The 15,022-nt window shown below is 40.3% G+C and overlaps 1 protein-coding gene across 2 annotated transcripts; it reads right to left on the bottom strand.

Moving 5' to 3' along the window:
- Nucleotides 1-1,064: 1,064 nt before the first annotated feature.
- On the bottom strand, nt 1,065-11,950 carry SSBP1 (single stranded DNA binding protein 1). 2 transcript variants are annotated; one of them, XM_040260017.1, is made up of 7 exons: nt 11,861-11,950; nt 11,105-11,171; nt 8,477-8,537; nt 7,301-7,441; nt 7,019-7,106; nt 5,358-5,446; nt 1,065-2,110 (listed from the first exon to the last, which is right to left on the bottom strand). In XM_040260017.1, exons 2-7 carry the CDS (start codon nt 11,126-11,128, stop codon nt 2,067-2,069), a joined length of 447 nt encoding a protein of 148 aa, XP_040115951.1. In that variant the 5' UTR covers nt 11,129-11,171; nt 11,861-11,950; the 3' UTR covers nt 1,065-2,066. The 2 variants fall into 2 exon arrangements, with proteins under 2 accessions (XP_040115951.1, XP_040115952.1); XM_040260018.1 differs by having other exon boundaries at nt 11,656-11,898.
- Nucleotides 11,951-15,022: the final 3,072 nt, after the last annotated feature.

Genomic DNA, 15,022 nt, shown 5'->3' with positions numbered 1-15,022 from the left:
AGTCTGTGACTGCTATCGGATTCTCCTCTGAGACCAGCCTGGGAACCGCAGGAGGCTTCTCAGCAGCTGGGGCTGCCTGCAGGGAGGGCAGAGTTGATGCTCCCGCAGCCCCCCAGGTTGTGGACCCCAGGTCCGTAGCATCACGTGCACGCTGAGGCCTCCGCCCTGAACACCTAATTCTGAAAGCCCCACTGCCCACCTCAGAGCCTCTCAAGTGAACTTCAGTGGGAGTCTGCAGAAGAGCCCCTCAGCTCACAGGATCCTGGAGGACACACTCTCTGGCCCCTGCACCCAGACTCAGAATCACTTGGCCAATAAGCTGTTTTGTTCACCATGTCCCTTTCCCAAAGCACAGCTTCATCACCCAGTTTAAACAGGAATACTTATATGCATGACCTCTTACAACTTTGAAGGGGCATAAAAGTAGCTTCCCTGAGGCCAAGAATAAAAAGTTGCCCCAAAGACCAATTTTATCTACTTTACCATTTTGCTTTAAGGAATGTGGGGTCAAAGAGTGAGTACTACACCACCAAACAGTTTTAATGTGGGAACCAAGAGGGCAGATGTAACATGCTGATTAATGGTCCCAGTTACAGGAAAAAAGAAAAGAAAAAGGTGGCTGAAAAAAAATTTTTTTTTAATTTAAAGATGGCTGATATGAGGAAACAGTAATTTTCTCCCATATCTTGGCATGTAAAGGATAAAGTAAGGGAACTCCAATTTTCCTTAGCCAAACTGTAGTATGACTACAAAAAGCTGCTGAAGTGTGCAGAAGATACCTTAAAACAGCCAAGGGCCCATAAAATAATGTGTGAATGCGGTTCTTGTTTAAGTCCAGCAGGATGTAAGCTAGAGTGAGCACCACACTCAGAGGCAGGGGGAGAGGACACACAGCCTGGGACACAAATAACCAGGCTGGGCTAGAGGCGGAGCTGGAGCCTGAGAACAGGGATCCACCGTGTGCCGACAGCCTGCCCAGCAGCAGCCAGCCTCTGTAACACAGCAGCGAATGAGCACGCGCACCTGGCAGGGGCTGATGCCAACCTCAAAAAGTGCAAGACGCATTTAAATCACTGAGTTTATTTTATATAATCGTTACTAGCAAATTATTAGTGCTCTGTGATTTTCAGAATCTTATAATGAAAGTGACTGTGTGTACCCAAGTGTACACAGTATGTACAGCAGAGGACTATGTAGAAAAATTAAAGGGACACATACCTGGGGCGCTAACCTAAGACGCAGTGCCAGAGGCAGCTTAGGGGCTCCCTAAACAGAGAGAGCTCTGCACGAGACTAAAAGGACAGAGAAAGACAGAAAACAGTGAAACCAGAGCCCCTGGATCACCTCCTGGAGAGGAACAATTTCATCCCCAGTTGCACTTTAGGTCTTCACCATTGGTAAACTGTTTCATAAATGCTACTAGTGAAACTGTCCAAAAACAAAAGACGGGACTGAGGTAGCTTAGTCTTGAAGCTATTTAGGTTAGATACTAACTGCTGCTCAGCAAACCCCTTCACTTTGGGCTAAAGCTCATTATCCTATTGGGATCATTCACATGTCAACATTTATTGCCTACTCTGTGCAAAGCACTGGTTAAACACGCAAGTACACAAAGAAGATACAGCCCTTGCTTTCTGGTCTATACACTAGATAAGGAAATCAGTATCTACAACCATGGGATAAATGTCTGACATACAGCAATACTCAAAAACACTGTGGTGGTTGACTCGATGCTATAATAGAAGTGTGCACATAAAAGTGGGGGGGGCGGGGGGCCTTCCCAAAGGACATTCATCCCTTTGCCATAACATGGATGAACGTAAAAGTTCACAAGTTTGTACACAGAAACCATCTCTTAAAGAATAAACAATCAGTGAATACCATTAACAGGCAGGAGCTACCAGAGTTCATGACACAAAAAGAGGAAGGGGAGTGACAGTCAGAAAAATGTTATCACTCGTTTTATAATGAAGAGTACTTTAATTCTTGTCCTTAGAAACTATAAACACTAGCATGATTTGGAAATGAGACTGTACCAAACACCGGCCAGAGAAGAATCGTCCAGTCTACGGCTTCTCTTTCATCTGGTCACTCAGAAATATAATATTATCTGTAAAGAAGCCAAAGCAGAAATGTTATTTTCAGAACTCCTTCTCTACCTCACTTAATCATTCCCTTCTACCACATACGTATTTTAGTGCTAGTCACCAAAAAGACTTTAGACAAATTCTCAAAATACTAGGTTCCTGCTGAGAAGGGGACAACAGAGGATGAGATGGCTGGATGGCATCACTGACTCGATAGACATGCATTTGAGCAAGCTCCAGGAATCGGTGATGGACAGGAAAGCCCAGTGTGCTGCAGTTCATGGGGCCGCAGAGTCGAATACAACTGAGCAATTGAACTAACTGATGTTCTTAACAGGTATCTATGATACGCATAATGGAGGTAAAAGCTGGGCTTTTAATGGTTTATCAATAATTCAGACCTTTGAGAAAAGGTGGGATACTTCTTGTCTTCCCTTACAGTAGCAAAGGTCTTCTCAGTAGTAACTTTCTACAAAAGAGCTCGTCACACACTTTGACGCTTGCAACACTCAGATAGAAGCCAGTAAACCAAGGAGCACATCCTAACACAGAAGAGGATCGTGGCATCACATACCACATGCTGGAGGGAGAGGGAAGGATGGGGTTCAATACGGCCTCATCAGGACAGAGAGATCTATTTGTGTTTTTTAAGTCTGAATACTCATACAGAACACAAGGTACTTTTAAATTTCAAAACAAAATGAGTTTTACACATTTAGTCCAGGAAAATTTTCTAGTAATCAATATTTCAGAGTGAGCATTTTTATCCAAAAACATCAGACACTGCTCCTAAAAGGTTGTCCAGAAACAATTAGTTTAGGACAAGCAAAGGAGAAGCAGCAGTACCTTCTACGTAATACTGAAACACTGACATTCTTAGAACTTTAGAATTATTCCAAAAATGGTTACTAAACAATAACTGAGTATTTGTTCATGACTACAGTCTTCTAAAACTAGAGTATTTTGGTACAGAATGGTTATTTCAGAAGAGATTATCCAAGTTGACATCACTATGTAAAAAGACAAGATTGCCACCTGCTGGTGGTTATTTTGAAGTTACACTGATTTCTAGGAGAAAAAAATATATAGCCTATAAAACAGATGAGCCAAATTATACTCTATTCCCTTCCATCCTAATGGCACTAAAGACCTATTCATTTTACTATTAGCCATAAACTTATGTTAATTGCTTAATCATCCATACTGGTGAATAATAGTGACAAGAAGAAAATGGCAGATAATTTGAAATGTTTCTCTTTGACCTGGGTTATAAAACTTCACACAATTTAAATCTGAAATTTGCCCACACAATAGGTTTACAGTGGAAGATTGAAGTATTAAATGCTTCATAAATATGTCAACTATTTTATTAGAAGGCTTGATTTTCCACTGCTGAAATCACAGGCATAGTTTTATACCATACACAGGTCTGAAAAAAAAATTTTGAACAGTTAGATACCTCTCCAAGAATGAGCCAAGGAAGAACAGGGCAAGCGGGAAGTGATTTACTCAAGACCTCAAGAAATATGAAAGCAAACTGGTCAGAAAGAACCTTCTCTTAGGTTTAATAATGAGGGGAGGAAGATTCCTATATTGGTTCTCAAGGTCAATATATTTTCAAGAAAACAGTAAGAAAATATATGCTTATTATTTATAACAAATTATAATTTATCAATAAGGTATAGTAGTTAAGACATGAACTCTGGAACAAGTGCAAAGAGAAAAAGGAAAATCTGTCGGTTAGGAGACCTAAGTTGTCAGACTTTTAGCCTCCCAAATCTAAATTCTTTTTTTTTAATGAGACTTAAGATATATATAAGCCATGTAATATAATGTATAGATTGCTGTTCATGGAGCAATCAAAAAATTTCAATACTATGACATCTAGTAAAAGATAAATTTAATAATGAGTTCTTTAATACTAGCTCTGATAATAGCACTATAAAGAAGAATCCATACATTTCCAAGACACCTACTGAAATATTTATGGATGATACAATGTTTCAGATTCACTCAAAATGATCCAGGTTGGGGAAAAGTAGGCTGGGGTAGAAATAATATTTGCCATCTGTTGATAACTGGTGAAGCTGCATGATGGGAATTTTTGTTTTTCACGCCTCTCTCCTTTCATGTATGTTTGACATTTTCCATAATAAAAAATTAACTTTTAAATATCTAATTTTGGCATATCTCAGAAGCTCATAAATAGCTCTTTCATCCTCATCTACTTAAGAAAATAAAGTTTCTTGAGTTTTATATCCATAAAAAACAAGAAAACAGAATGAATGTTTAATAACTTTTATTTTAGCAATTAATCCAAAAGACAATGCATCATCTATCTCTTTAAGACACATTTTCAATAAAACGTTACAGCTTTTGTATTTACATATTACAGTTGTTTTGGTCAATTATGTTCTAAAAACAACTGTAATGATAACCTATTCAAGGAGAAACCTAACATTCAGAGCCTCACTATTGCAAAGTTTATTTAAATATTTTAAAATTTCTATTTATGTATGTACTTTTGTTACATTTAACAGAATAATGAAATATTTTTGGCTATATAATATATTATATTAAGATATATTAAGGTACACTTCTAAGGAGAAAATGGGATTGAAAAACAAGTTCAGAGAAAAGGGAATCATAAACTTTCCAAATGTTGAAGAGCTTGTATCTTTTTAATGATGATGGATACCAAATTGTTATGGTATTTAGATCCCTTAATACCTTTAAGAGCAACATAATTTTATATTAAAAAAAACTCTTAATGTCAACTTAAACATGTTCAAAGGGGTATATACTGGTTTCAAAATTCTTGCAGAATTTTCAGAAAAGCTTAAACACTCTCCTCTAGAGGATATCTTCTTAACCTCCTTTAAGCTCTGTGCGTCCATTTTTCTGTGTTGTTTTGTACTTTGTTTAATGAGAACCATAGGAGTTTAAAACAAAATCATCATGTTAAGTACCAAACAGGCTCTGAATGAAGCTGTACAAATGTCTGATGCCAATATTCGTGTAACTCTTCTTGGTACATGAAAATCACAAGTAACTAAAGCTGTGAGTACAGAGATCACTTTCTGAAAGAAGAGATACATATATAGAAACTTAGAGCAGGCCCACAAACTCCACTCAGGATTCTCCTGGTGAGGTGCCTTACAATCTCATAAGCATCAGCACTAATAGCCTCAGGTAAGGCTACAACATAGCCAAGCATTCAAAGAAAGAAAAAAAAAAAAAAAAGAACAGCTGTTATCACAAGAGCCTTACCAGCTATAATTGTTGTTGCTTGTCGTCTCACATTGTTTTTATCCGTATATTCACCATAGTCTACTTTCCCTTCCACATAAATTCGAGACCTGATACAAATAAAATTTACCAGTTTTAGTCTGGAGATTTCAATATGCTTTACAGCAGAGTCAGGTCAGAGAAGAGTAATAAGTATACTCTTCAAGGATGAAATAGATAATCACACATACCACTTCTCAAAATTCAGAATTAAGACTGCTAAAACAGTTTCCTGATGTTAGGACTCCACGCCTTCACTGCCTGATCCAGGAACTGAGATCCTGCAAGCCACGAGGCACAGGCAAAGAACAAGAGTACCGAAACAGAAAGTACACGTGGACGTGCCTTGCCACACTGTGGAAAAAAGGATGTTTTCGTCCTTTAGCTGCCTGTGGCCCTTATGAAGTTTAAAAAAAAAGTTCCAAATTTTAAGTCAAAAAGAAAAGCAACCTTAAGACCCTGAAAATGAAGAGCATCCTTTAAATCTCTATGATTGATTTCCAACATGTGATTTTTCTATCCTCTTTGACCCTGAATTATCTAACAGATTTGTTGATTTTTTTTTTCACTTATTTTTCAGTTCCTTCCTATAGTTAGGTTCATGAACTTACTCTCAAATGACCTTAGATTATTAAAATTCAAAATACAAGTTTTCAGCTTAGTAGTTCACCCAGAGTTAATTACTAAGACTATTCTGCACTCTCTAGAAGGCTGAAATAGGAGACAAATGTAACGCCGATTTTAAAGGGTAGAAAATGGCCACAGTGGCACCAATTTCAGAATTTAACAGCATGGATACTGCACAATACAGAAAGCAGACTAGTAAAACAGCTGGGTGCCAAAGGGAACAGTCACACAGATTCATCAACCAGTAGCTGAAATTGGATACCTTTTCCTTGAAATGTCCTCTGTGTGTTTTCTGTGAGATATATATATTTACATACTATACACACACACAATGGAAGTTCATTTGAAGAAAAGGTATGCAATTATTGAAAAAAATAGAAATTTTAATTATTGCTAAACTTATGTTTCATGAAATGTTTTATTTCTATAATACATTTCTAAACTATGACTACAGCTGCTGTTAAACACAAACTTTTGTCCTTCTAAGGGTTTGGAAAAGACACTTCTTATACATAATCCAAACATTTCAAAAAGGAATTGCTAAGTTCATATAAAATTATCAAATATGAATTAACTGCCCTGAATTATCACCAGAACACCTCACTGCATCAGGCTCCCAACCTCCCAGACCCTCTGTCAAGCCACCACGGGGTGCCAAGGGCAAGACACCCACCATCGGGGTCGCTGGCCATGGCGGCCTGGGAACCCCCACGAGCACTGCTGCGCCCGTGACAGGCACACGGCGCCCTCTGCCTTCTCTCTGGCCTCATCAGTACTGTTCAAGTTCACATCCTACTGTCCTAAGTTCTTAAAAGGCTAAACCATGTTAAAACCTTTAAACTAGTCACATATGACACTATGCATACAGTATTAAACACTGAATAAATACCTCTTGAGCTAACCCAAAGTAATGAGTGGTACTTTATAAATACAAGAGCTACAGAGTCCATGAAAACACGTTCTTAGTCTGTTTTTTAAACCATTCAACCTGTAAGATCCCTCGTTCTTCAACTTACCCCTTTTTCACATACTGATACGCCACATCTCTTAGGCCCGGTCGGAACACTGAAATTCTATGCCATGTTGTCTTTTGACTGACATCACCTAAGTCACAAGAATCACAAGGACAGTAAAGACAACTGCCGAAGGACATCATGTCCAGCTAAGCCATGCCACAGTTTCTAAGAGACAGGACAAGAGTTAAGGAAGATCCTTTCCGAAAGTATTCTTAAAGTATCAATTCACACTAAATAATGTCTAATTACTATAATACTAAAACCCCAGTCTTTTATACTCACCCATTTGGTAGGTTTCACTTTCCCCTGATCGCCACATCTCATTTGTTGCTAGGGAAAATATTGTGACTGGATTTTTTCCTTCTACCTGTCTCATGACAGGGTCCTGACCTACTCGACCAAGCAACTGCACGCGATTCAGAGCTGAAAAGCAATTTGTAGATAACATAAGACTGACAGAAATGTCCAGAAGAACAGCTACAATCACTACTTCAACTTCAATCTTAGCATTAAGCAAAACCCAAGCACTAGAAGGTCAGAAAACAAGTGTGAGGAGCAAATAAAAAGAGGCTTGGAGGGAAAAAAGAGGACTGACAAGAAAGGAGAAAATATCCCTAGAACCCCACAAAACAAGCATTAAGCTCTTTATCTAAATTCCTCTTTTCAGTTCAGTCACTCAGTCGTGTCCAACTCTTTGCAACCCCATGACTACAGCACACCAGGCTTCCCTGTCCATCACCAACTCCCAGAGCTTGCTCAAACTCAAGTCCATCGAGTCGGTGACGCCATCCAACCATCTCATCCTCTGTCGTCCCTTTTGCCTCCTGCCTCCAATCTTTCCCAGCACCAGGGTCTTTTCCAATGAGTCAGTTCTTCGCATCAGGTGGCCAAAGTATTGGAGTTTCAGCTTCAGCATCAGTCCTTCCAATGAATATTCAGGACTGATTTCCTTTAGGATGGACTGGTTGGATTTTCTTGCAGTCCAAGGGACTCTCAAGAGTCTTCTCCAACACCACAGTTCAAAAGCATCGATTCATCTTTTAAATACCTTTAAAAAAACTTTTTTAAACTGTTTGTATGGTTAAAGGAACAAAACTGAGATCTGAAAATCTTTATAAATACAGGGACTATTTCTGTGAAACAACCACTTTTCACAACATTCACTGCTTCAGCCAACTAGCACACAGCCTTGGATGTCTTAGGTAACCAAAAAGGACCCAAGGAACTTCTTTGGCAGGAAAGTAACAATAAGAGGGGTAAAAAGTGTATGATAAGGGAAGAAGGACCAGATTTACAGAAGGCCCCTGCAGCCTGATAGGAAGGCCAAGGACAGAGAGGCAGATATGAACCGAAAGCATGATGGTTAACAGAGTATAACCCAATGAATGCACCTCTTCTGCAATGTATCTGATAAGATGAGCACATTGCTGTAAAAACTGGAAATCAGCTACTACTTACATCTTTCGAGAACCAAACTGCTAGCTACTTCAGACTCATGTCTTACAAACTGACGAAGTACCTAAAGTAGAACAAATGAGTAAAACAGCTTTAGTACAGGGGGAAAGGCAAATGTAATCAGAAGACCAGTTCATACCTGGTCACCACCTAGTCAGCAGCCCCTAAGGCACACACCCACACAGGAGAGGTGCACCCATCACAGTGCCAGGCACGTACGCATGCTCAGTGGCTCCAGTCATGTCAACTCTATGCAAACCTATGGACTATAGCCCGCCAGGCTCCTCTGTCCATGGGATTCTCTAGGCAAGAATACTAGAGTGAGTTTCCATGCCCTCCTCCAAGGAATCTTTCCAACCCAGGGATTGAACCCACATCTCCTCCATCTCCTGCACTGTAGGGAGATTCTTTACCACTGAACCACCGGGGAAACCCCACAGAGCCAGGAGGACCACACAAACACTTAGGGGCAGCCTCCTGCAGAAGCCCACAGGCACAAAGGCGGCTCGAGGGAGTACACCAGAGTCCATTTACAGGTCTTTCCTGCTGCTTCTGTGGCAGCCTCCTGACACGGTGCTTCTGTGCTTGCACATAAAACGGTAAACAACACATGTTGGAAAAATCTGCGCTTCTGACAGGCCCAAGAAAAAAATCTAAGATAAACAAACATGGTTCTTTAAGTACAAAAATAGGACTGTTTGAATCAATCTATCAGAGAAACAGTCACTGCCGTGTAACAATAGCACTCAGTGATAACCGAAGCCGTCATTAACTGAAAGGGCTTCCCAGATAGCTCAGTGGTAAAGGCTGCCTGCCAATGCAAGAGACGAAGGTTTGATTCCTGGGTTGAGAAGATCCCCTGGAGAACAAAATGGCAACCCACTCCCAGTATCTTGTCTGGAAAATTCCATAGACAGAGGAGCTTGGCAAGCTATAGTCCATAGTAGTCCATCATTAGTGAATACTAGGTAAGTGCTTTGCCTCTTATCAATTAATTCTCAGAATAAACCTATAAACTATGTAAAATTACTACCACTTTACAGATGACAAAAATGAAGTTCAGAGACAGAATGAGTAACTTGCCCAAAATCCTACAGGAAAGAAGTGGCAAGTCACAGCTGGAACTCAGGGGCCCCAACCCCAAGGCTGCTGGCTTTCCCACTGCCCTCTGCTGCCTCTGTTTAAGGGCTACTGCCAAGATTTGAGTACACTTACTGAGAGCATCAGTGGATTCAGAGAGCTAACCATTATATCAGAGAAACCTGTGTCCAGAAGTGGCACTGTTAACATACAGCAGGTATCTACCAATTGAAACACCACCCACTACAGGGGTACTTTTGGCTGTGGAATCCCAGCACTACGCTTGGGGGCAGAAGGTGGGTAGAAAAATAAAAAATATGAGTTACCACATAGTAAAAAATCAACCTGCTAACTGGTACCTATGTCATGATTCTAGAAATGTACTAACCTGATGCTCAGATGAGCCAGAGCTCACATGTTTTATGGAATAATAATCTGTCCCACTGGGGGCACACAAAAATCAAGACCTACCAGAGAAGCAAAAATAGGGAATGAATTATTTAACTGGGATAATTTTTTAAAACTAAACTTTTAACCCTTTTATATATGGTATTAAATTTACCTTAATACTGTACAATTGTGTATTAAGACACGAGTAACTTTTCCAGGTTTTAACACATTAAAAGGTATATATTTTAAAAGTACGTACAAGTTAAAACAGGGATCCAAGAATATAGACCCAATTCTGCAGCAGACTGGAGGAGACCTGAACAGGCTCCATTGAGGAAATGATTCTTCCTTAACAAGATGAGAGTTACCAGAGGTGTTATAAAGGAGAATCTATACAACTCGGTGCCCAAATGAGGTAAGCGAGGAAAAGCGGGTCTAGGCTGACTCAAGGCTGGCTAGACTCACTGAAGAGATTTGGTGAGGAGCCTGACCGGGTGAAATGAGGAGTTTTGAACATAGTTCATCTGTAGAGTTGCTAAGACTTTATCTGCTCTCCTCAGCAGGGAGATGGCATGTGGTGGGGGAGGCAGACTGACAACAAAAGTAGGTGATCAGAAAACAAACCACGTGATTTAAAAAAAAAAAAAAGCTGAAACAATTCTCATAGACTTTAGATCAATAAGGACTGTAAATGCTCTCTAATTGCTCTACATGCAAGTAATACGTTTTAAGAAGTAACTATTCTCATCATATATGTGGGTAAATTAGAAAAGTTTTTGTTTGTTTTTGCTTTAGTGAACACTATTTATTCAAGTGGTAAAGAATCTGCATGCCAGTGCAGAAGATGCCAGAGATGCGGGTTCAAGCCCTGGGTCGGGAAGATCCCCTGGAGCAGGAAATGGCCACCTACTCCAGTATTCTTGCCTGGAGAAGCCCAAGGGCACGGAAGCCTGGTGGGCTACAGTCTATGGGGTCGCAAAGAGTCAGACACGGCTGAGCTTGCATCTACCACCAAAATCTGTCCCTAACCCTTATATCAACTAAGTACAGTAAGACAGGTGGGCTCAAAGGACTTCTGCTTCTGCAGGCAAAACCCTAAAGAAACGTGATCGCTATAGTTTACAAAAACACATCTCAATATTAACATGGAGAAGTGATTACCTGTACTACAGGTCTTCGAAACATGGCTTCTACTCTCTCTTCTTCCAATCTAATCTTTAGTCTTTTCCTGAAGAAAAAGAGATTATATCCTATAGCAAGGACACGATTTCACTGAAGTCCTAAATTCCTAACGGCATTCAGGCCTTTTACGCAACCAACCTTGAGACCATAACATAACACGCCCCTGCACATTAGACAAGGATCCTCTCCCACTGCCCAAAACCTCTGGCAACGTTCCTTTTTTTTTTTTTTTTTTTTGGCCCCCCTAACTTCCTCTTCTTTTAACCCATACAAAAATTCTGATTCTACCCCCATTTCTATTCCACTGTTTTCCCAAATTCAGTTAAACGCAAGTTCCCTTCTGGCAGGGATTTCTGCCTCACTTCTTCACCGTTACACCCAATACTTCTAAAACAGCTGCTAAGACAAAGAGCTCAGCAAGTACTAAAATGTTATCATGGCGCTTCAATCTGGAACGTGCTGCCACAAAAATTACTGCCTTCAATCCCGTTTGCAAAGAACAAGGCGATCCCTGGGCTTCGCCGTCTCACCGCTAAAATGTGCAGGCGCCCTTGCTCAAAACTGACGCTCCCAACCAACAAAGTATAGGACCTGCGAGGTAAGACGAAACCACAGAGTCCTCCGCGCGAGAAAAGGAGGTCTACACGCCGACAAAGCAACTCCTCCCGGCCCGCGTACAACCGTACGCACACCTAACGCAATACTCTGGCCTTCCGCCCTTTCGCCCGCCCTCACCTGAGGCTCCGGCCCGCACAGCCTCCAGGCACGGAATCACTTCCGGCTGCTGCCGGGACTCTGGGCTCGCGAGAAGGAAGAACCGGAAAGTCCTCTGCGTGCATCGTGAAAATGCAGCCGGCCGGCGTTGCGGGAAACACGCCCCCTTAACGCGGTAGTTCCGGGAGCCTCCTTCCGGGCGGGAGTAATATATCAACACTCCCTATCGGCGAGCTAACCTGATTTTAACTTTGTAATAAAATGAAATTACTGTATTTGAAGAGTTTCCGGGGTCTGCCCAGGACTCGGCAACGTGAGCGAAACAAAGGATAGCTGTGCCTCTGGAAAACACTAGAAAGGATTAAGCCTCCAAAAACAAGAAAAAAAAAAAAAAAAAACAGTAACAACAAATAAAAATAAATCAGAAAAAGGAATGGGGAAAGAGCTGAAAGTGCAAAATTTAAGGGTCACCAAAAAAAAAAAAAAAGGAGGGAGGTATCAAAATAAATATTAGTGAAATATTTTAAAGTCAGAATTAAGGAAAAATCCGTGAATAAAATATAATTTGTATTAAATACAGTATATGAGCCAAGTAGATTCCTAAGTCACCAGGAAAAACGTGCACACCTATGTACGTTACGTATTTGAACATTTTTTTCCCAGAACATTAAAGTACTTGAAAATATTGAATATTTTAAAATTAGGTGTATTAAAACTCACAACACTGTTATTTTTTAATACCAAAAACAATTATTTTACCTTCCTACCTTGATTGGCAGTATAATAACCGATAATATTTTCAAAAGCCTTTGCTTACCTTATTTCCAACTGCAAGAATTTCCATCTCTGATAATTTTTCTCGAGGAAGTGGCATTCTTAATTAACTTAAGATTACCGATCTTGCCTTTATTTAGAATTCATTGTGGATTTCATTAATTTTAATAATTTTAAAATGAAGCATTAGTCTTGAATGCTGGGTTTCCTAGCCATCCCTTAAATTTTGTCTTGCACCCGCTAATCCTGGCCTTGGTGACAGAGAGGAAAGAAGGCTGGCAGATTGTAGGATACAGGTGAAGGGCACCTCCCCGGGCCTCTCCATCATCTGGTCCTGGCACTGTCCAACTTCTAGAAAATGTACAGCCACATCATCCTAATCAGCAAATCTCCTCAGAACCCTACTTAAAACTCTTCAATGGCCCATTTTTGCCCTAAAAGGAAAGATATCAACTATTTCATGGTTCCAACACATATCTTATCCCAGTCTTAATAGTATGACTTCCTAGTTGGTATATTTCATGATGCTTACCTGTTTTACTTCTACCTTCAACAGGTTTTGTCCTGGAAACATACCATGTTAATTGCCTTCAGGCCTTGCTCAGACATTAATCATCCTACACGCCCCCATTTACTGCTGTAACTTGCCCTCTGATGATTCCCTATTTAAAAATCCTACTTTCACTTGAGCTGTTGAGTCAAGGGAAAAACCAGATTCATCCTTTCCTTCAAAGCCAGTTTCCCTCTTCTAAGTGCCTTGTGTGTTTTAATAGGGCCAAGATTCTGCCAGACCTGAACTTGAAATCACTTTTGAAACTTCTCCCTGATCACCCACATCTGCTCATCCACATCCAATCACTTGGCCTTAAAAGTTCTTTATTAGGCCACAAATCACTCCCTCTTCCTTTCTGTTCACAAACACTTTGGAGAAAGGAATGTGGAAAAGTTTATTTAAAAAAAAAAAAGGGCAGAAAGTACTGTGCAAATTGAAAGTCACACGCAAAACTTTACGAATCATATCTTAGTGGGGAATCTGGGCTAATCTGAATTCTCTCTCAGACAGGAATTATCAATCCACATTCTCCTTTGTTGGCTGGAGAAAGTTGCAAGTGCTGTCTTCTTTGACAAAGAAAATCATATTAAGATGTATGATATCCTGGCAGAATGGAGTTAAAACATCTTCTGTTATCAAACAGATCCTCCTTCCCAACATGGCAGATACTTCAGCGTTGCTTTGCTCTATCTCCATCATCAGAAGTGTTCTTTCCTGTAATTTCAAAATTGTTTATGCAAAATTCTTTATTATCATCCTTCCTTTGTTCTCCTATTTCACTTTCTTTACACCCTAAGTCTTATCTTGTATTAAAATTTAAATGCCCATGAAGGTACCGCCTCTTCCCCATTGACTGTGAGCTCTTAGAGAACAGGAACCTTCTTGTGAATATCCAGTCAGCAGTTATGCTTTAAACAAGAATAGACCACAGGTGAGAACAAATAAATAGAACACAGAAGGATATTCAAGTAGGCCTGAAATTAGAAATTAAAAAAAAAATAATCTGGAAGAGTAGCTTAAAAAAATTTATTAAACATACTGCTTTTGCAAGAAATCTGCAGTTTGCATTTTGGTGAGGAATTCCTGAAACCTTTTCATGATGTGCATAGACCTGCACCCACTATTTAACATAATCGTAAGCTTTTTCTGTGCAGCAGCAACAAGGTTTTTCTGTAGTTCGTCCGTGGACCCAGAAAGGAAGGACCTTCCCATTACTGAGAAGTGGTGAAAGCATCATGCCTTTAGTCAGCTATCATTACCGCTGGTCTTAGTGAAATAATTCAGGGCTTTGATCCTTTGCAAAGCTAGCTGAGAAAGAGACAAGTCTACAGTGTATGCCCAAGGCTACAGAGCTATCTTTGGCCTTGCCTTTTTTTTTCCCCCTAAATTAAAACAAAGTCTCAGCTGTAGGTATCAACTGGTACAAACCATGGTTGGCAATGCTTTCTCACAGATAGGAAGCTTTGGACAATTCCAATGCTGTACAAGCACACTTTTTATACATTTTAATCAAAGTTTTCACTTTGCTCTTAAATCAGTTTTTCCCAAAGCCTCATAATAACTGTTAGAAAAAAATTACAGCACTTATTACCTAACCTGATTGCTGCTGCTGCTACGTCGCTTCAGTCGTGTCTGACTCTGTGCGACCCCATAGACAGCAGCCCACCAGGCTCCCTCGTCCCTGGTATTCTCCAGGCAAGAACACTGGAGTGGGTTGCCATTTCCTTCTCCAATGCATGAGAGTGAAAAGTGAAAAGTTAAAGTGAAGTCGCTCAGTCATGTCCAACTCTTAGCGACCCCACAGACTGCAGCCCACCAGGCTCCTCTGTCCATGGGATTTTCCAGGCAAGAGTACT

Source organism: Oryx dammah, unplaced genomic scaffold (genome assembly GCF_014754425.2).
Source record: "Oryx dammah isolate SB20612 unplaced genomic scaffold, SCBI_Odam_1.1 HiC_scaffold_18, whole genome shotgun sequence".
Lineage (NCBI taxonomy): Eukaryota > Metazoa > Chordata > Mammalia > Artiodactyla > Bovidae > Oryx > Oryx dammah.
The sequence above is the reverse complement of the archived record's forward strand: the minus strand, read 5'-3'. Positions and strand labels throughout refer to the sequence as shown.